The following is a 22,338-nucleotide window of genomic DNA, read 5'->3' as shown; positions in this document are numbered from 1 at the left end:
CTTGACTCTTGAAAATAATTCCAAAATGAAAGAGAGGCTATGTTTTCTTGGTTTGGTTTTGTTTGGGAGATAGGGTGCCTTTTTCTTCTGCCTAGGTAGCATTTCAGCAGAGGAATTCTTGTGAAATCGTCCTCTTCTATTTTAAAACTGACTGTAATGTCTTATCTATCTGCAAGATGAACACATGCCAGTATTCCGGTGATTCCAAACTGACTGACTTTGGGGGTGCTTAAGCCTTGGTTAGAGGGTTTCGTATTTTAGCAATTAAGTATTTTAAGATACGTCTTCTGCACCAGTGGGGTAATGATGCATAGTAATGATGTTGTATCAGAACTATGGGGAGGCCACACTGATTCTGCAAATTTGGTAGATCAATAAGAATATTGATATATTCTTATTAATATATAATAATTATATAATTATTATTAATAATTCTTATAATTAATATAAGAATAGGATGCCAAAATAGTATTGACGCTGCAGAGTCTTGGAAGATGGACAGTTGTACAGAAGTACAACTACAAACCGAATAGCTAATATTAATTTAGCTCATTGTAGTCACAGCTGTAATAATATCTGGACCTGCTACTATTAAGTTAGGCACTTTCCTCACTATTGCCCTGTCTTCTGTACTCAGTGGAATAGATGAATATTGGGGGGGGGGGAACCATAGGATCAAAGAACCTGCTAACATATCAAAAAAGTTTGCAATTCTTGCTAAAAATTAATTTTCAGAATTTTCTGGTTTCATACTAGCCTTTTGCTCTAGAAAGGGAAATCCATACAGAGCATAAAATACATAAAATCATTACACTCTAGAATTTTGTTTTTGCTGCTGCTGCTGCTGCTGTTGTTATCATCCCCAGTTTCCTCAGACCTCATCTATGAATATATTTTGGCCTAAAAATGCAAGTGTTAAAGTAATGCAAGAAGAAATGTGGTATTTGTATTTTCAGGATAAACACAAATTCCTTTTATTACAAAACTCCCTGCTTTGTTTCCCAGTTTGGGGTTTTTGTTATGCTTGTTTTTTGGTATATGGACGTATCAGACTTCTGCCCATGTTTTTCTTTTTTCTGTTTATTTTCATATGGAGTATCTATTTAGCTAACGTGAGAAAAAGAGAAATAATGGAAAACAGATCAGTTTTTCTGAGCAGTAAAGCAATCAATGGGCAGAATTTGCTAACAGGAAGCTTTCAGTTAACATTATACCTAAAGGAACTTTTGTAAGCAGACAACATAGGATGATCTTGGTCATCCAGATTGTTATTGGATAATGTCATACAATCCTATGTATCAAATTCCAAATGTTATTCTATTTCAGCTACTTATAGTGTCGATAGCAGCACCAAAGAACTCTGGAAGAGAAATAATGTGTAATAATCAAAGTACATATTTAAAATGATATATTATAGATCTTTCAATCGCTGATTTAGTAAGAAAAATAAATTTAAATTGTCCCAGTGTTATTTTCAAGTTGTATTATCTATGGCCATGGATACAAATAAGCTTCCTTCCAAATGCTATGGATATTTATTTGAAAACAAATCTCATAAAATCTAGTGGGACTTACTCTCAGTGTGAATATTTTGCAGCTTTATAATATATCATTATATACTATTGAAACAGAGAAGTTACACAGTTTAACTAATAATCTTTCTTTGTTTCTCCTTAATTGGGCTCTATGGATATTAATTTTCTGAGCATTTTCTTTTAAATTTTCATTTTGTTCTAAGTCCGTATAATGAAACCTTTCCTTTGGTTATTACAATGTTGATAATTTCATTTTCTATTTTTAAGTATTTATACACCTATTTTCCTTAATGACAAGTGCTACAATAAACCAAGCTACCTTTGAGTCAGCAATTTTATTTATTTTTTTCCTTCATGTTCTTATGGCAGTAAAAGATTTATTAAGCTTTGGGTTTCAATTTTCACATTCTTTTTTTTTTTTTACAAAAAAAGTAGAAGGAAACTCTAGGCTCAAGCCTACCCCATGGATCACACATATGCTGAAATCTTGCAACTTTATTAATGCCCTGGCTTATTGTCTTCTGACTCTCAAAGTCTTTGATTGCATGGCTCATTTATTCAGGCAATCATTCATGTAGGAAGAGGAGGAAACCTAGCATAAATCTACTGGACAAGTGGCTGAAGTAAATCTATAAGCCCCCCAAGCACCATTGTCCATGTATATCTCTGACATCCTGGGGAGTTCACACAGTACAAGCCCCCATTCCAGAGATCAGTCATGTGCAGAGATGGCATCACGCTGGGCCATAAACAATATCCAGGAGTGGTTCATGCAGGCAGGATCAGATGGGAAATGAAAGAACCTATCACATCATGGTGAGGGTCAAAACAGAACCAGAAACTGAGAAAGACTGTCAAGGAGGAGCGTAAATTACAGTTGGTCCAATGTCTCTGAGCATATTATGTACGTTCTAGAAAGAATTTATCCAATCCACTTCTGTTCCTTCCAGGGAGCAGAAAAGTCAAGAGTTCTGCAGAATGCATTAGAGGGCTCCCTTTGATTCTCCATCAAAGACGTGAAGACAGGGGGGCTGTAGTTCAGAACTGCATTTTTACACAGTGCTTACAATAACAGTGGATGTCCTTAGGAATAGACTCATATTTACCATGGTGTGCAAAACCATTGGGAGGGGGACATTATGAAGCACCCTCTCCAAACCCATTGCTCGAATCATCAAAGCAACGCTTCCTTCTAAAGGCTCATCTCGGCTGCTTTGCTTTGGCTGCAATCGCAGCAGAAGGCCATGTGTGCATGCACACCCATACCCAGAGGATGCAGGGAGACCCTTGCAGCAGTTGTACCAAGCTTTCAAGAGGATGCGGTTCTTCAATAACTGTTTTGCAGCGCCTCTCCAAATAGCTTTCCACAGTCCTACTGTTTAGACACTGAGAAAGTATCACAAAGTACCGCTGGGTCAACACTCTAGTCTCACATCAGATGATGTAGCAAAGGCATGTTTCTAACAGACAGACACCTTATTTGGAAAGGTCTTCAGAAGCTGCCACTTGAATAGCAATGCCTCATAATGCTATGCCTCAGGACTTCCTCCACGGTCCACAGCGGAAGTCATGAGCCACGGCTAAGTCTGGGTAAATCACTACTGAAAGACCATGGTGGATGCTGAACTGTAATCCTTCCTTCTGAGGTTGCAATCTCATGACTCTGTCATTGTGTGGGAATTACAGGAAAAGTCAGACTTTTGCTAACTTCCAGCAGCCCCTAGGCCATTCTAAGCAGCCACATGACTACCCCTTCATTCTCTCATAGGCTTGTTGTGTGCAACCAGTGCAATGCTCTTGAGAAGCTGCTGGGGTCCTACATCAGTGATCCGGAGATGCTCGTTCAGACGCCAGAACTGCCTGCAGCTTCTTAAAGCCCACAGAAGACTCCAGGAGCTGTTCTCAAATTGTAAATTTTAAAGCAATCAGAAAGGAAAATGATACAATGCAGGACCGGAGAGTAATCTGTAATTAAATATAATGGAATAAAATTTAGGTTTTGACTTGAACTCACCAATTAATTTGTGGGGAATAGCTCCCCAAATCCTATTTCAAGGCCTAGTGCATATCGTGCTGTCTTGGATTAGGCCTTTCCCACTGTGCAATTAATTGGCTATATAAAATTATGCACCTTATTTATTTATTTAAAAGATGTGTATAGCTGCCCATCTTATGCAGCATAACCCTGGGCAGCTCGCAAGCAATAATAAAACAGTAAAAAAGTTAAAAACCAATTTCAAAAACCTCCTGGCCTCTCTAAACTCAACACATCCCCACACATCCAGAAAAAAGCCTCAGAGCTTCACTGGATGATAGTCATGACAATACAGTACTTATGTACATATATATCCTTCATATCCCTAAATATTACCCATCTTATTCAGATTATTTTTGTAGTGAACAATTTCAAGTCAAAGCAGGGGTTGGTGATTTGATATCCTTCAGATGTTTGGATCACAATAGTCATTCACCCCAGCTAGAAGCAGAGAATCAAAAACTTCTCACCTAAGATATTAGGTGGCCAATCTCTGCTCCTGTTTATGGGAGTTTGTTTGATAGTCTACTCTTTTTATCAAATAGTTTTAACTGAAGGGGTTTTTTTTTCTTGTTTGTCAACTCTACTGTGCTCCTTTGGGAGGAAGAAGGAGCTTCAGATAAAATGAAATGTTTCAAAATAACAACAGAAAATAGTCTCATCAAATATGCTACTGGCATAATGGGAAGATTCATGCATGCATCTGCTGTGCCATCTCACATTTTACTAATGTGACTGATAAATCCGATGGTTCTTTAACTGGCAGATCTTAACAATAGGACACTTTTTTCTTTTTCTTTTTTTTTGGTGCCTTTGAGTCAGTCTTGACTCCTGGTGACTGCCCGGGCAAGTCCCTGCAGTTTTCTTGGCAAGATTTCAGAAGTGGCTTGCCATTGCCTCCTTCCTAGGGCTGGCTTCGTGCCTAAGGCGGGGCTAGAACTCACACTCCCCCAGTTTCTAGCTTGATTCCTTAACCACCACACCAAACTGGCTGTCAACAGTAGGATTACCCTGTATGATATGTGCAAAGAGAAAATTGTATTGAATTTTGTTTCTAAGATCCATTCTATTATTGCATCTTCTCCTTCTCATTTTAATCATATTAGGATGACCTGAATTGGATGTCTCCTGAAGCCCTTTGCCATGTCAGCAGACTGCTGGATCACAGGCAGATGATGAACGAGTACTGGGGGCTGTATCTTCCAAAAACTTACAGCACAAGAAGAGGCACACTCTTTCTCTATTCAGAAGATCTAGCTAAACCATCGAGGAAATGGAAGTTGCAGCAAGGATGTCAAAACAAAAGCCAGACATTTTGTGTAGAACTTCACACACTCCAAGATTTGGCACGGGCTATCTTAGTATATGGAAGCAAACAGGTATTGTTCATGTATTTCAGATATATACACATTTAGTTAGGCTGATGGCATTTATCTAAAATATTTCTATACTACTTGTCATTTTAAAAATCCCAAAGCAGCTTATAGTCATTAAAAAAGCAGAAGAGAAAAAAAGGATGAAAACCAGAGATGCCTATATCTGGAATAGTTTGCCCTTAAAACAAATGGCCCCCATGCTCAAGGCCTTCCAGAAGTTGTTAAAACCTGGCTTTCCCAGAAGGTCTTCAGGAAGTGATTGTGGAACCACAGGCACATATATAGACCTCTGTATACAGTATTTCTTATTTGATACTATCCATTATAGTTTTGTTATTTAAGCTTTAAAATGCAATTTTATTTCATTGCTATTTTAATATCACTAAACTATGTGCAGTCCCTGTGGATTGACATGGTACATAAATTGGATGGATGGATGGATGGATGGATGGATGGATGGATGGATGTTCATAAAATCCCCAAACACAAGGGAGAGGTAAAGACAGAAAGGAAGGAGAATATTTTAAAAATACCTAAATCACATCATCACTGAAGCCTGGAGAACAATGGAAGGGAGGTCATTCCACAAGGCAGGTACAAACCCCATCTTCATGTGGCTATCAAACAGCAATCTGCAGTCCGTGGCTATTGCATTACTGTGACTGCCATCCAACTCCAAGCAAGCAGCAGATTCTCTTGACTAGTGCTAAGTTAGGTACAAGACCAGATGAGAGTGAACAAGTTGAAATTAAACCCAATTAAGGTATTGTGGTCAGGAGAAAACTGGTCTTCTCTGTAATTAAGGTTCAGCCTCTCTGTGCGCTGGCCCTGAAACAGGTCCGGAGACTGGGAGTGCTTCTTGACCACCTCCACCCCGCCTTTTTTCAGTGCAGGACATCTTCCAGTCCAGATGGTGCGGAGCTGTGGCCAACAAGCTGCTCAACTGGGGTATGCTTCCTGATTGCCTTTTAACCATGAGATTTTATAAAACAAAGGAGGCCACCAAAGAAAGACTAGAAAATGTGGAACTCCAGAATGACCTTGCAGCTGGCCCAAGGCTAAACTGACTTAATAACAAATAAAAGAAACTACAACCCACACCATACCTATACAAGTTACCCTATTCCCCATATTGCTGGACCTTCTCTAGAGCACGCTTCAGTGCTCTTTCCTCGTGGATGGTACATACAATGAGACACCTTTTGCACCAGCTGGGGAATTCTGGGAGTTGAAGTCCACACATCTTAAAGTTGCCAAGGTTGAGAAACACTGGCCTAGGGAATCCATTCCCTTGGGACCTGCACTCAGCTCCCCACTTAAGAGAAAAATGGTCATTCATGATGATTTTTACTTTTTTTTTTTTAATCAGATTTTAACAGTAGTAATAGTGGTAGCTCTGGGCAGAAAAGTGTTATGTATATCAAATTAGTGCTAATAATAGCAACATGAGCATCAGCTGTCAATTTCACATCTAATTAAGCAAGAATCACTTTTGTGGGAAAGAAGTAACTATACAAACTGCTTCATGGCTTGTTTCCCCACAAATGTTTTGGGAAGTTTCCTTTGGGAAAGTACTTTGACTCATCGCTTTGAGAACCCCCTTGTTCTTCTGCGCAGAATTATGGGTCTTGGGTTTCATGAGAAGGGAAACCAGCCCAGGCCACTGTTTGGGCATTTGGGAGTTTGAAACAAATGCTCCTTTAAATGAGAACTCAAACAATTCAGGGATGCCTCCAGATGCTTCAGCTAGCAGTTGCCAGAAGCATTTGGCATATCCGAATACATTTCTCTTCCAGTCAGTTCCCTGATGAAGGCCCTGGGAAGGGATTCCATTCAGAAATACTGTCCAACCCATTGCGGACACCGTGCCTCAGCAGTGGACAAAAAATGCCTCTAAAATCACTGCCTGTGGTACGAGCCCCATCAGTGTACCCAAGCATGGCATCCATCAAAGATTAAAGGAGCAGAAAAGAGCACTGCTGTGATGAAACAGATGAAATCCTGTGCCGATTGCCACCAACAATTAGAGTCCAGCAGGGGTACTCCAGGCGCTTTCAGTGCACGCTGCCATCAGAGGAGGCGGAAAATTAAGATAGAACATAGGCTGCGATCAGGCACAGGGTTGCATTCTTATCAGGAAATAGTCTTAGAAGACTGCTTTTGTGGAAGTCCCCTTTCAGAGTGACCCTTGAGTCAAACAAGATTCTTTCCCATGTGGATCTAGAGGGTAGAAAGTTATTACCTTTCCAAATTAGTTACTGACATGGAAAACAATTCTGTTTTGTTTGTTAGTTTATAAAATAGGAGATTTGCCTTCCCACTTACAGTATGGAAGGTATAGGGGGGTTGGTTTGACGCTGTATTATAATTGGGTTTTAAAAAAAAAAAATCACCCCAAAGCATTCGCCAAAGCAAAAGCCTATCTGCAGCTTATGCTAAAAGTTGTGACTGAAAGTGCAGTAAATGAAATGCAACCCGCAAGTTACTGATCTCCCTCAGTCAGCAAAATATCTTGGATTGGAGGTGGCAGAGACCACTTTCAGAGAATGTGTTGCTCCCTGAAATCTACATCAGAAAGGCTGAGTCAAGGGTTATCTTTAAGGGACTGTAAGGAATTCAGGGGCGGGAGGCAGACCCAGCTAAGTATTGTCCCCGCGTGAGGTAGAGGTAGGCAGATGCTACTTCCAGATGGAGAGCTCTGCTGCCCTTTTCTCCTTAACCATTTTTCCATTTAAAAAAAAATGAGGAAATGTTAGGAAAGCATGGGAATATTACAGATGGCAGGCAAACATGTCTAGCCCCATAAATCAGTGAGATTTAGTGTTCAAATCCTCAGCTAGAAGCACCCCACATGCAACATTCATAAGTACTCTCCATGGCTTGTCATCAGGCACCCTTCTCCTGTGTCACTCCTATGGGTGACAGTTCCCTGGGAATTGCATTTAGGTCTCTTTCCACTTTCAGGAAAGGAGCTAAAACCAGGAGCGCCTGGGGGTGAGGTCAAAGAAGTCAAGATGGCAGCCACAACTGCACAATAAAAACCCCACTTCTTTTTTATATGCATCAATGCACAGAAAAAGGAGCAGGGCTACGATCATTTGGTCCCAGCCGACATCTTGCAGATGCTCCAGTTGAAAACGTTCTCTTTGACCAAGTATTTTAAATGGCACTAATCATAATTTGAAACATTTTTATTCCTTTTTTATTGTTACATTTTATTGTAAATGGGTAGCCACTATGAACATGAATGATGATGAGAAAAAATTTGAAACTAACTAGTAGTGGTGCTAAGCTCCTTCCACATTAAACCGATACCTACTGGTCTTGTTGAAGATTTACCGCTGAAACTACAAAGTACTGAAATTGAAATGCCTATACAAATACCCTGGAGGGCAAGTGTATAAACTGAAACCTGAGAACCGAAAATAACTGGCTGATACCAAAGAAAACAAACAGGTCTACGCATGTCTGCTTTGACTCAGACCACTTGAGTCATTTTCTTAACAAAGCCCCAGTGCGCACTAGTGATACAAGACAAAGTAGCATTCAGCTCAGTTAGAAACCAAGAGCGATTTAGGTTTTGTCAGCTCCCTGCTTTTCAGGTCTCGATTCATCTGAAAGGGAAGATATGGGGACTGGAGGACTATAGAGAGGAGAAAGTCTTCTTTACCCGCATAATTTGGGAAAGGGAATTTGAATCAGAGCCTTCAGGAACCATATTTCATGATTCAGAGAGGTAACCTAAGTCACTACTTTGAGAAGTTTAAATAAAATGGAAGCCATAGGCCATGGTTTGCTCCAGCTACTGACTCAGTGAAACTGTTTCAGTTCTGGAGAGATTTAACTGCAATATTACAATGCAAATTAAGTATTCATATTGCAATAGAAGACCGTTTCTGCTCAAGAAAGAAAGAAGAAAGGATTCTGAACCAAACATCTTTGTGTGATCTCTAAGCACAATCCATTCTGTGAGTCTCTTCCCCTTCCTCCGACTTCATCTGACCAGTGACAGGATGTTTTCTAGGGCCCCACAGAATCAGACAAGTTGAAAAGATGTATTGTGACTCAAAAGCTCTGTTCACAGTTAGGGTGGGTTCTTGTTCACAAATGCACATGATATGATCATAGCCAAAAATGTAGCCTCTGTTCCCTGTCCATGGACAAGTTTCCATGTGTTCTTAAGTGTCCGAGACCAGACTCAATGTCAGTAAGAGGTATCTGGAAGCAGTTGCAGCATTCCTGGGTCCTGGCAAGGCCCATTATTCCCTGGCTAGGAAACTGAGCTTCATAGCAATCTGTTGCTGGTGGTGAGTGCTCTGTCATCGGCCCAGGTCTTGTACTAATCTGCATAGTTGTGCGTAGGAGGAAACCCCATGCTCTTGTAATTGCTGTCATTTTCTTTCTCCTCTGTTGTCTCAGATTGACACAGCAGCTGGCACATTGGGGGTAGGGGGAAATAGTGTTGGCTACCAGAAAAGAACCCCGATGCTCCTTTCATGAGTTGAAAAAAATTAAATTAAATTAAATTTAAAAGCTGGGGGAGAAGCCCATTACTGCACTCTGAGATAAGCACTTCCTTAAAAAATAAAATAAAATAGGAGGGTCCATCAGCATGAAGGCCTGCACCTGGCCTTGTTTTACTTCCATTCAACTTAAAATGCTTGTGATATAAAATTAAAATTAAAATCATATAAAATTACTCCCTCCTTCCTTCAGCATTGTTTCAGGAATTAAAGAAGATTGGCTATAAATACTATTTTAGGAAATGTAAATAGTTCCTCTATAGGTCTACTATATTTGGGCAGAAAAACTCCACACGATCACAAGATGGTAGAGGGGAGCAAAGCGATACATAAAGCTGACTCTTTGTTGCCATCTTGTGTTCTTCTGAATTTTTTCAGCCCAGATATGGTAGACTATTCCCCACTAGCACAACTCACATTTCCTAGCCTGAAAACTCCTTTACCGTTATGAGGATTCCCCACACATCCTCCAAGGAACGCATTCATTCAGTTTCACAAATACACCTGCTTATTCAGCTTTGCAGGACTACAGAAACCAAAGGCCTGTGTGCCTGTTGCATATAATTGCAAATCTCTCTGGAAGTCCAGGAATTTGTCAAACTGGTCCTGATCCAATGAAGACTCAGACAGTTGCCAGGGCTATTCACAGACAGGCTAGTTTGAAAAATAATCTTTTTATCATCTGTACTGGTAAAAGCAGGAGGCAGTGAAATCTCAGTTCCAGCACGATCGCCTATATCCTGTGAACGTAGCATCTACTGCGGTGAACCATGGTCCTACCACATTCGGTTACGTGTGCTGCTCCTAATCCAGTGAGATACACACGCACAGGCCACTGTGGGCATATTTACAGAATCCCCATCTGGACCTGGGTTTCCTGGTCCCTTCTCTCAAGAGAGAGCAAATGAGCCCTTTTTTCCTGGATGTTTAGGTTGTTCTTGTTTGTTTTATGATAGGCACAGCCTTCATTTAAAGTTAAATAAACTTGAAAGACTCTAAAGAATCTCACCTATCTTCCTGTGTGTTGTAAGTTCTTAGCTAACTCTGTAAGCATCTCATCGTGCTGCAGTACCAAAACCGGATTACTCTTAAAATGAAGCAACTATATAAAAGCGAGGGCGATTAAAATAAACAAGTGAGAATGCTTCATTTTGCTGAATGCAATAGCAGGCATTGGCTGCATGGACTATTTAGTCTCCTTTGACCACTGATTATTTTCCCACTATGCATGAAGTCTGGAACGTCCCTTAACAAACCCCCACGACCAAGTAAGTGAAAATGCACGCTCTCTCCGTGCGTCCTGTGATCATTAATTTGCATCCCCATCCTCAACCCACTGCAGCTAGTTGCAAGCTAAAACCTGTTTATTTTCCAGAACTAGCATGAGACCAGTAATACACGGTTCAAATGGTGGTTTAGCCACCAGCCTTGCAATACAATCAATACTTGGCAGTAGCTGATAAATATGTATGTATCTGTATCTATTCTTGCTTCAGTGAACTGAAAATTGCAAACCTTTCAAGAACAGTTGCAAAACTACTCAAAGGGCTGATTATGTCACAGCTGTTAGCCAAAAGACAACATTCAGAGTTGGCTTTTTCCAGTTCAAAATACACTGAAAATTCAAAACTGGATTTTTCTGAGCGCGTGCGGCAAAAGCCATATGTCAGGCTGCTTTCTAAACTGCTGTTACAATAAGTATATGCCTCCCTTCACACTCGCTTGCTTCTTTGTAGTTTTCCATTATTTATTTATTTAGTGAGGTTTTCCATTCTGAAAGAACTCTGAGCAGCTCACGTTCTTCTTTTTCAGCAGGAAGGTTAAAAATAAAAAACGGTGCAACAAAATAAACATTAGCAATTACACTGAAGTCACAAAGAGCTTTGGCATTTGAGAACCCTCAGACACCCAAACACAACCCATAAAGGAGGCTCTCTGTTATCTGCCTGTCTGAACCACCACATTGTTCCTTCTGTAACTCAGCTAGCTGGAGATGCTTTCAAAGATTGATAGGGGGAAACTGAATAAGTCTTATTGTTCATCAGTCATCTAGAGACACCCACTTTAAGCTTTTGATATTTTCTTTTCACATTAAAGCGATGGAAAGATGAGAAAGGAATCGCTCAGCAGCCGTATCTGTACTTCCTAAGAGATTCAAACCGCGAGACGGACAGGCCGATGAGACCAGGCTATTCAGCCAAGAGGTACCTCCTCAAACTCGCTCAGAGCTGGGATCCAAGGGTTTTGCAAAAGCTTCAGAATGCAGGTTAGTGTGACAAGGAAACTAGTCCAGATGGTTAAGATAGCAATTCTAACCTGACGAGACATAAAATAAAATAAAATAAAATGGTAGGGGGTATATTTTCAGATTAATCATGGCCTTCATTACAGAATCAATTGAAACAAGTGGTAGATAATACCACTGTACTTGAGAGTAGACGGGACCCAAACTGCTACATTTCTGGATGATGTGGAACTAGGTGCCTTGCACATTTCTAATAGACTGTGCTCAATATTAATTTGTAAGAGAGAGGAAATACTTGGCTCTTTTCTACTATGCTATGCCGAGGCTCCAGTCCCATCTGTTTAAGTCATTAAAACATATGCTTTGGGAGTAGATGGCCTCAGTTTCCATCCCTTTCCACTCCCAGTTGGCGTATTGTAGACAATACTCAATAGACAGATCAATGTTGAGTTATTTTACCCCATGGCCGGTGTATACTGTATATTTTTCAGGCTATATCAGTGATCCCTTACTGCTTAAGGAAAACGCAGCAGATCTCAGGAAGAAATTACAGGATCTATCAGCTATTCCACCAAAATATAATCTACGTATTTTCTATTCTCCTTGCTTGTACTCGCAGACTGAACTAAAAGAACAGACTTATTCAGGTACAGTGCAATAAATATGTTTTTAACAGGGTCAATTATGATTGGATTTTAATTTCTAAATGGCTGTGCAAAGGCATCCATAACAATTTATGACAATGTCAACATGGCAACATGCATGATATCATCACACAAAAGCCATGATTATGTCCTTGCATCACAACGACTGACAGAAGCATGTAAATCATTTGCTCTTGCCCTGCCCCTCTGCAGATGCCCCCATAGCTGAACATGCTTAGACAGATTTATGAATAGCACAGACAAGATTAGACTGAATTGTAATTGTTCCTTGTTGTACAATACAGCCACTTTGGCCACTTATTTCAGGGCTGTGATGTTCCCTGCTTCTTAGGTCTTGGTCCTTCACCACAAAAACAGTCAGAGAATAGAGCCAGCCTGGTGAAAGGTGACACAGAACATAATGCAAGAGGAACAGCTCGGATCCCTTTAAGAATTTCAGTAAGAAAACTGAGTTTTCATCTTCAACCACAACATACCAGGGAAACTACCTGGAGCCAGAATGAAGCATACTGGCAGATCTCTGAGGTATAATACTTTTTTCCCCCATCAGATAGTTTTCTATTAGCTCCTAAGTGCTTAAAGATGTCCCTGTTCCCATCAGTAAAACAAACAAAGAGCTGAACGTTCTTCTCGCAGAAACTGTAAGGGTAGCTTGAATGCCTCAGAGGGCATACTGTATGTGGGTATGTATGCATTTGCTGAGCTTATATGCTGCTCCTATCATCACTGGGTCTGAGTGGCTTATATCCACTATTCCATAAAATAAACTTAAACTTTTTTCATCAGGATTGAATGACAGTTGTCCCAGTTTCTTGCCAGGGACAATAAACAAACTCATTTCAGAACATGGAGCACCACACCTCAACAGGAAACCTTCATGACCCACCTATCCCCAACCTGCTGGAAAACAGGTTGTAGTGGCCTTTCTAAAGCTCAGTTAGGTGGGGCTATAGAAAAGGCAATGCTGTTCCAAAGAAGTGGGGCAGCAGTTGAAAAGCTCCTCTATCTTGGTTAGCCCCTCTGTCTTTAATAGCTAGCTGGAAAGAGGTATATCCTAGAACACGTGAGGGCATGATCATGTGGAGGGATGGGAGAAAGGGAACGTAGGGAAGTAGGAGATGAGTTGCAGCCTCTCCCTCCCTCCTTTAGTGTAGTGAGATTGTTTTAAGGTTGTATTATGTTTTACATACAATCTACTGCAATCACAAAAAGTATTACAGGAAGAGGTTGTAATGATCTTAGTACTATTAGTACTCCTCCTCCTCCTCCTCCTCTTGTATTATAGTTATTTTTATCATTAACACTCCCTTGGTAGCTAACTCTTATATGCTTCCCCCCAAGTTTTTACAAGGCTTGTAGATGTTGTTCACCATATGTCTCCCGTTTTTAGTGTGTAGGACTATCTGCATGCTAAGGAAAAGATAGGGAGATTTAAAATAAAATGTGGATATCCTCATACTTTTCTTAGGGTGGCTTACATAGGGCCACAGGCCAAAAATGACCTTGGAACTTAGCTTCCCCACATGTAGTGTGAGCTGGAGTTTCTGCGTGTGTGTGTGTGTATGCTTATGTAAATTATGAAAGTTGGGCCTACCCAGGTAGGAGTGTTCAGGAGTAGCAGGCTCTCAAATATATGGGTAAATTGGCGCATCTCCACATGTAAACCAAATAAAAGCTTTAAACCATAGCTAGTGGTAAAGTGATGAGAACAGCATAACCCTAAATTTCCATCTCCTTTATAAAAATGTATTTCTTTCTTTCCTATGAGAAAGATGACCTTTGCCCTTCAAATATTGTCTTCCTTTTCTGAAGATATTGCTTTCTCTTGAAATAAAGGCAAGCATTTTACTTTTACATGGCAACTTGTGAATGTAAATCAAACTTTGTATATGTGTTAGGAAAGATCTCCCAGCATTTTAGGGAGAACTATAAACTGCCCCGAACAAGGGTCTCTCTGTTCTCTTTGATAACCAAGAGAAAGCAGATCCTACAGCCTTTAGTTCGTTTTTATCTCTTTTGTTACATTGACCACCAGGGGGCACTATTTTACTGGTTTCATCCTTATTGGGTATCATCAGATGTGGATAGCCAGATGTTATTCTATGGGGTTCAAACCTTCTACTGGGAATTGAACTCATGGACATCTGCACTTGGATGATTGTATATGGTGCAATAGCTTTACAAGCTATCTGGGTCCTTACATTTAGCAGTTTGCAGGAAGGGATATATAGAAGCTATCAGACTGGTACTGTATAGAGAATCCATCTTCCCTTAAGCTTTGTTTAGCTAGTGAATTGTACACTATGTACTTCTTCCTGCTGGCATCAGATGGAAGAGCTGGGATTCATCTAATGAAGTTGAAGTCAGATAGATAAAAGGAAGTACTGCTTTACACAACATTAGCCACCAACAATTCAAAGGGAATTAGACAGATCTGTGGAGGATATGTCAATGGCTGCTTCATGGAAGGTGAGGTTGCTACTTAATGGCTGCTTCATCATCTTACCAGTATCAGAGAGAGTATCTTACCTCTCAGTAATAGTTGCAGAGCAACACAACCAGCAGGATGCTATGGTCCTTATATGGTGTTGTGAGCTTTTCATTGGCATTTGGATGACCACTGTGAGAACAGAGGGCTAGAGCAGAAATGTCTTTCATCTGGACAGGCTAGCAATTTATAGCACATCCAGCCATTGTTGTGGTACTACTGTCTATCACTGCAGCTTTGTCTTCTCATAGTGGTAGGTAGATGATGTGATAAGTTGCTAGTGCAAGAGGACTCTTTATTTTCTTATGAATGGAACAGTTGCTTTCTTTTCACTTTGCTTGCTTTTAAAGGCAGCCTTCTGAGTGTTCTGTTTCACCATCTTCTAGGATAGAGGAGTAGAATGTCTCCAAGGTGCAAAGACCAAGAAGGATCCAGATAACTCTGAAATGCCGAACCAATCAGTAAATTTTCTAGCATTGGGAAATACAAGTATTGACACCTCTGAACTTTGGTGTGAGCAATCCCATGTGAATTTCTATGGTGGCATCTTTCCTGGAAGAAAGATCACATGCAGTGGTAAGAAAATACTGTAAATTGACGAGCCAAATTAAAAGCCACCAGCTATATTTTTAATATTTAAATGCAGTGGGTAGTTGAGCATTATTAACAGAACCAATGTTTCTGCCATTCAAATATAGGTATTCAGTATTCCAAAATGTAGGAATAAATGCAGGAATTAGTGAATTTGCTGTATTTGCATATTTGTGGTTCATGACACATTGAACCACAAATTGAAATGCCAACCACATTGTAGTTACTGTCTGGTGAAAATTGAGTCTGCATAGTGTAGTGGTTCAAGTATTGGACTACAGTCTGGAAGACCTAGATCCAAAGTGGAGGAAAGATGAACAAACAAAAGTTCATAGTATGGTGTGAATTGCGAACATTGAGTTGAGTAAATCACAGCCAGCTAACAGAGTTAGTATGTTGTGCAAACACAGCCATTATGTCTCCCTCTGCTGGCGTTTGTTGAATTGAGAACAGAAACCAACAAATATCACAATGGAGCCATCCCTCTGATGGATTATACTTGCTTTCTGGTAAATAGCATCATTTAGGTCAGAAGCAAGTATTGCAACATCTGGAAAGGTGAGAGACACAAATTAGCCAAAGAACTGGAAACTGCTTTTTGCCAGCTTGTTTAACATTTGGGTGGAAAGCATATTCTACAGTAATATAAAGCTGTTTCAGACATTACATTGCCCCACACAGCTGCCTTGTGTAATCTGAGAGCTTCCCTACAAAGAAATGGCTTAATCCTTGATGAGACTGTCAAGCTGGAACATAAAAATTCACTTTGCAGGTAGTATCCACCTGATTGATAGTGTTCTATACCCCTGCCCCCCCCCCAAAAGGGGGGAAACATATCAGAGAAAAGAGCATGCTATTTTTTTGCATGTAAAGTTATAAAGGAGCATTCTGTCATGCAGACTCCATTTCCAATGTAACATCTACAGCCCACCATAGAGTGATCACTGATTCAATCTTCAGCTCAGCCCTAACAGTTTCCTTCATAGATTCTGATGAGATCTAACCATGGCTAGAGAGAAGGAAGGTAGTTTTGGATCTCTGTCTTCCTCTTTGTTTCATAGTTAATGAAAATCACTTGAAGGACACAGCTGGCAGAGGAAGAGGACTCTCAGAGGGTACAGAAATGTTCCCTCTGATTAATCCAGGAGCCAGCAAAGAACAAGGTGAAGTCACGAAGAAGCACCAGAAGCAGGTCAGTTTCTTTTGTCCACACCAAATCCTATTGTTTTGGGGGTGAAGGACGGTTCTGAATGGCTTTGTCTAAGAACGATAAAAATAGTTCAGACGCTTAGCATTTGCTAGCTTTTAAAAAATATTATTTCCTGGACAAACCATACATACGTATATGGAATAAATTGGAGATTACAGGGTGCTCCTGTTTTGCTGAAGACAGAGGTCTGAGGCAGGACTGGTTTGGATGGGAGATTTCAAGTATGCCTCCATCGGTCTCCTGTACAAAGAAAACCAGGATACGCTTGTTCTAGAATTAAGATAAATATTGAATTAATGAATTAATGAATAAGTCTAGGAGCGGAAGAGAGGCTAGCCATTTAATAAATATGGCTAGTGAACTAGTTTTCATCATTCTACATGGCCCCCTATTGTAGCACTGTTGTCAACACACATTGGCTGAAACGGACTGAAATACAACAGCACTTCTGGCAATTAATCATTCCAAAAATACATCCCAGTTAAGGAGAAACTGTACTCTGGGGTACAATTCAACGTAGTTCTGTGTCCCTGAGGCTGCAATTCAATTTTAATTGGAGGGAACTCAGTGAACAGATCAAACTATGTGTCTCATTAAAATCAAAGGGAATTAAGCCTGTTTAATGGTTTATTGCACTGCATCCCGAATACTTTCTTCATGTTGTATATATAACAGAAATTCTCCTAAATAGCATGGCAAAAAGCTTAACACAGCTTCCCCAACTGGGTACCCTCCAGAGGAATTGGATTTCAATTCCCCTAATCCCCAGGCAATTCTGGCCATGCTAGTTGAGCTATGGGAGCAATGCCCAGCATCAGGAGACATCAGGTTGTGAAAGATGAAACCCCCCCTACACACACCCACACGCTTTATCAAATCTGTCCATAGCAGGGCAAGTGTATATTTTCACGCATATAATTCTGATGTGTTTTCTGTCATTTGGAACAATTTGAAATGGGTTGTACAAAAACTGTCAAAGATCTGTGGCATTCACTGTATTAAAAAGAGCCTTGAAGCTCTATTTTTCTCCAGGTGCCAGAATTTTTCAAGTTACCTCAAATAGCTGAAAGCTCACCCAGCGTTCAAAGGGAAAAAATAAAACCCAGTGAGCTTTCAAAGGAACTTGTGATCCTTCCACTGCTGGTTCAGTCGGAGTCCCAAGCTAAAGTGAAGAAGTCAAGAGGTACGGCTACACCCCTTGAATGAGGGGTACATGCTCATTCCAGGCAGGGGCTCACTCAAACAGAACTTCCAGAATGTGTTGGATGACTTGATGTCTGCTTAAAATACCTTGCCCAGGATAGGCTTGGTTTGGGTGGTCTTTCCCTTCTCAGCCGTATACATCAAAGGCAGTCTGTCAGCTCCTTTCAAAGGGTGCTGCTCCCACCAGCACACTTGCCTAATTCCAAACACATATTCTTTCTCTGCCTTTATCTTTTGGGTCCTCATCACTATTTGCCCTCTCTCACACAGCCTTAAAGAAAACAGTTGACAATCTTAATCTCCCTTTTCCCAGAATGCCCTTGATTTTCTGGAGGGGCATTGCCTGTTGACATAATCTTAGATAGTTTGCTTTCTTTACTATTGAGCAGCAGACCAGCTTTTGCACTCTCTTCTTTCACTTCAGCAAGAGATTTTTTAAAGTTTTATTTTATTGTATTTATTTATATTTAATTTAATTTAATTTATTTATCAGATTGGTATGGCCGCCCATCTCACTAAAAAGTGAGTCTGAGTGGTGTTCAACACTTAACTAAAAAACCAATAAATATATAAAAACATTTGTTTTTAACAACTATAAAAAAGTTTTCCTCACTTCTAGCCATCAAAGTGGTCTCATGAGCATATCTGAGTCTGAGGTTTCTCCAGAAATTTTCATTTCAACTTTTATTTCTTCCAGTCCAGCATTTTTATGATATATTCTGCATATGGGTTAAATAAATAGATAGTATCCAACCTTGGTGTACTCCCAATTTTGAGCCATTTCCTTACTCCACATTTTGTTACTTCCCTGTCATGATACAAATTTTTCAATGGTAGATGAGGTGGCCCAGTACATACATTTTTAGGGCTATTCAAAATTTGTTATGATCTACATAATCAAAAGTCATTACATCATCAATAAAACAAAAATAGGGGTCTTGTTGGAACTCCCTTGCCTTTGTATGTATGAACAGACTTATGATTAAACTATATTCAAAACAGATTTTTTTTTAAAGCAGATACTCACAATAGTCACCATTCTCATTCATTCCTTGGTCTCCAAATAGCCCAGTCATTCTTTCTGTACAGTCCTGTCTTGTTTCCCCCCAACTATTCATGACCGAACATTTTCTTCCATTAAATTACATTTATTCAGAATGTTGTACAATTTTCCCCAAAATTATCCCAGGCTTTTCCATTATCATCATTCACTGGAGCGTAACACAGAACTACCACAACCTGTGGATTCCTACTTTCATACATCAAAAGTATGTATGAAAGTGTGTATCTACAACCACCTATCATCTCCAATTCATAGTTTCTGATACACAGTTTCACCCCTTCATTCATAGTTAAAACTGAATCTTCACTTCCCTAATGCATTTATCAACTCAATTCCACAATATCAGATTATCTTTATTCAGATCTATTATATCCCCTTTCTCTTAGTTTTACAGACACACAACATATATACTCATACCCATTTGGGCCAGCATATTACAAATACAACTAAAATCCAGTTTTACTCCAAAGATGGGCACAGTGTTCTGTGTAAGCTAAGTCCTCTTATCTAGACTACCTTGCAAGCCAATAGATTGTACCACCAGCTCAGAGATCTATGTGGTATACTGTTACACTATACCACATAGTGTAACTCTTGCTCTTTCTTTTTGTGTGAGGACTTGCACATTTCTTTGAGGATGAACATCAATTTCACTTTATTCAATCAATACTGTGCAAAAAGAGTGGTATTTGTTACGTATTGCCGTTCTACTACGAGTACATTATAAGTGCTACTTACAGGCTTCCTTTCTGCTTAGCTTAGGCATTACCGCAATAACACCAAGCAGTTGTGGAACTGAGCTAAAACATAGTGATACCTATTAGAGAGTGCATTGCTATGTACCATTGTCAGCATTATGTAATTCTAAAGTGGTCCATACCTGCTGCAACTGAGATAGTAAGCCACAGTTATATATATCTTTACCTGAATTCAGTGGGTTTTACTTCAGATAATTGTATGTGTGCAATAATCTCTTTGTGAGAATAAATAATAAGGTTCATTAATCATAAACTTTTAAAATGTCATTTTTAATTTGGGTATGTCTATATTTTGAGTGGAGGTCCACAACTCCTATGATCTGTTCTCTTACTTTTCAGGGACTTGTTCTAAGGAACCCAAATCTGAGACTGATGTCTATGATAAGCCAAAGTCAGTCCTTTTGCCAAATGATCTTGTTTCGGACACCAAACATAGAAACAGGCAAAACCAGACTATCAATGATGGGCTCCCATGGGTTTCCCAAGGTACTTTCCATCTACCTCTGGTAAATCCAGAAGAGTTTGCTCTAAGTGATGGGAAGACAAGGAAGAGAGAGATGTCTACTGGAACCAACAACACAGAACAAATAGGTCAGTAAGAATTTTCTCAACAATAACATGAGCAATTAGGGGGACGCGGTGGCGCAGCAACTTAATGATGCTGAAAGTTGCCAGCCAGAAATGGTCGACACTTCAGCGGTTTGAGCCCAGCCTTTGCGTAGCAGAGTGAGCTCCTGCTTCCTCCCCCAGCTCCTGTCAACCCAGCAGATTGAAAACTTACGTGAGTAGATAAATGGGTACTCTCACTCCAGTGAGAGGAAAAATGCTGGCGGCGCCTTGCAAAAAGGAGTCGGGAGCAGTTGTCGGTAAGCGCGAAAAACCGCGCGCGCCCAAAAAGGGCGCGAAGCAACGGAAACCCCACCTCCTGCGCTCGCCAGCTGGGCTCTGCTCTAGGAAGGAGGCACTGGCAAACCACTTCCAAAACACCTTGCCTTGAAAACTGCAAGGACTCGTCCAGGCAGTCACCACAGAGTCGGTAACAACTGAGTGCGGATAAAAAAAAAACATGAGCAATTAGAATTATTTGATTTTACACAGTTTTTCTTAAATGGTTATGTTTTCCTTCCTAGAGATTGTAAATGGTTTTCCAAATTATATGTCAAACTCACAAACTTACAGATATGAAGAGTGCACATAGTCCTGAATATAACATCTAAACTTAAATAAGGATTTGTTAGGAAGAAATAATAAACTATAGAGAAATACGTTGGGGTTTTAAAAGCTGCCATGTCCAACACTAGTTAAATATGAGATTGTCTCTTAGTTCAGATAATTTATTTCCAGGAAGTACATTTTCATAATATTATTCCTCTTTCTCTCACCCCTTTTCTCTTATTCTCAAGAAAGTTGTAAAAGCACTTCACTCAGTATCCTTCTAACTGGTCCTAATGGAGAAATCATTTGTCCATCACTCTTGAGATCTGTCCAAACTACTGAAAATCCCAGGAACTTTGAATTAGCTACAGGTGAAGAAGGTAAGGACACAAACCTTTGGTTTAAAAGAACAGATCGCTCATATAACTTAAATATCAGTCAGCCTGAAGAAATAATGTAGCCAGATTCCTGTATCTTCCTCAGACAATATTGCTTTTGGTACTTTAGTCAAAACAGCTAATTTATGTGTGTGAGCAAGTATGTGTTCATTTATGTAAATCATAGGTACTTGCTCAATACAAGCAATATTTTCTTTTCTTTATAGCAAATCTCTAAAGAAGAATTGATTGATTGATTGATTGATTGATTGATTGATTATGTGCTAAGAAATTGGTTTCGACTGTTAGCAATCAGATAGATAGATTTTCTCCATAATGATCTGTCCCTAACCTGGTCTTTCAGGTCTTCCAACAGTGCATCCATTGCCATTGTAACTGAGTCCATTCATCTTGCTGTTGCTTGTCCTCTTCTCTTTCTTTCCACCTTTCCCAGCATTAGAGCCTTCTCCAGAGAGCTAGGTCTTTGTATGTGTTCATACAAAGGATAATTTGAGCCTGGTCATTTGTACCCTTTGGTACCCAAAGGTTGCTTTGTTCAATGATCCACTTGTTTGTTTACTTGACTCTTTATACTATTCTCAGGAGTCTTCTCCAACACCAAAATTCAAAAGCGCCAATATTCTTTCTATCCTGCTTCTTCAAACTTTCACTTCCATAGAGTGTCACAAGGAATACCATTGCCTGCACTATTTTGATCTTTCTAAAGGGGAAGGCAGCTTATTTATACCCTGGTCAGGTAATGATATTCTGTGTCAGCCAGCCAAGCTTTTCACAGGTACTTTGATGTAATTTTCAGAATTTGATTGAAGTTGTTGATGTACAAGGGGGAAAAAGAATGTTTCTTATTTTCTAATTTGTTTTATTTTTTATGCTGCCCACTCTTCCTTTCCAATACATATGCACATACACTTACACCTGTACAAAGTTAACAGAGCATTTCTGTGACTCTATTAACAATGATAGTTTGCTACTTAGATAGGTGCCATTCAAACAGGCTTCATTTGTATGGACAAATGCTCTCCATCTCAGCCTATCCCTACTAATATGTTGAAAGACAGAATAATACTCTGGGCTCCATGAGAAGGAGAGCAGT

At 39.9% G+C, this 22,338-nt stretch overlaps 1 protein-coding gene across 1 annotated transcript in view; it reads left to right on the top strand.

The window, feature by feature from the left end:
• KIAA2012 (KIAA2012 ortholog) overlaps nucleotides 1-22,338 on the top strand; it is a 68,943-nt gene that overhangs the window by 494 nt on the left and 46,111 nt on the right. Inside the window, exons 2-11 of the mRNA XM_088135813.1 lie at nucleotides 4,677-4,949; nucleotides 10,123-10,126; nucleotides 11,577-11,735; nucleotides 12,206-12,361; nucleotides 12,711-12,904; nucleotides 15,254-15,443; nucleotides 16,520-16,650; nucleotides 17,701-17,851; nucleotides 19,990-20,287; nucleotides 21,037-21,303. Of these exons, the coding sequence (XP_087991939.1) occupies nucleotides 4,677-4,949; nucleotides 10,123-10,126; nucleotides 11,577-11,735; nucleotides 12,206-12,361; nucleotides 12,711-12,904; nucleotides 15,254-15,443; nucleotides 16,520-16,650; nucleotides 17,701-17,851; nucleotides 19,990-20,287; nucleotides 21,037-21,303 (1,823 nt within the window). The remainder of the gene's footprint in view (nucleotides 1-4,676; nucleotides 4,950-10,122; nucleotides 10,127-11,576; nucleotides 11,736-12,205; nucleotides 12,362-12,710; nucleotides 12,905-15,253; nucleotides 15,444-16,519; nucleotides 16,651-17,700; nucleotides 17,852-19,989; nucleotides 20,288-21,036; nucleotides 21,304-22,338) is intronic.

This window comes from Python bivittatus, unplaced genomic scaffold, assembly GCF_059951505.1.
Source record: "Python bivittatus isolate LINGU-HERP-01145 unplaced genomic scaffold, Pbiv_v1 ctg000200_np1212, whole genome shotgun sequence".
Taxonomy (NCBI): domain Eukaryota; kingdom Metazoa; phylum Chordata; class Lepidosauria; order Squamata; family Pythonidae; genus Python; species Python bivittatus.
This window is presented reverse-complemented; position numbering and strand designations above follow the sequence as displayed.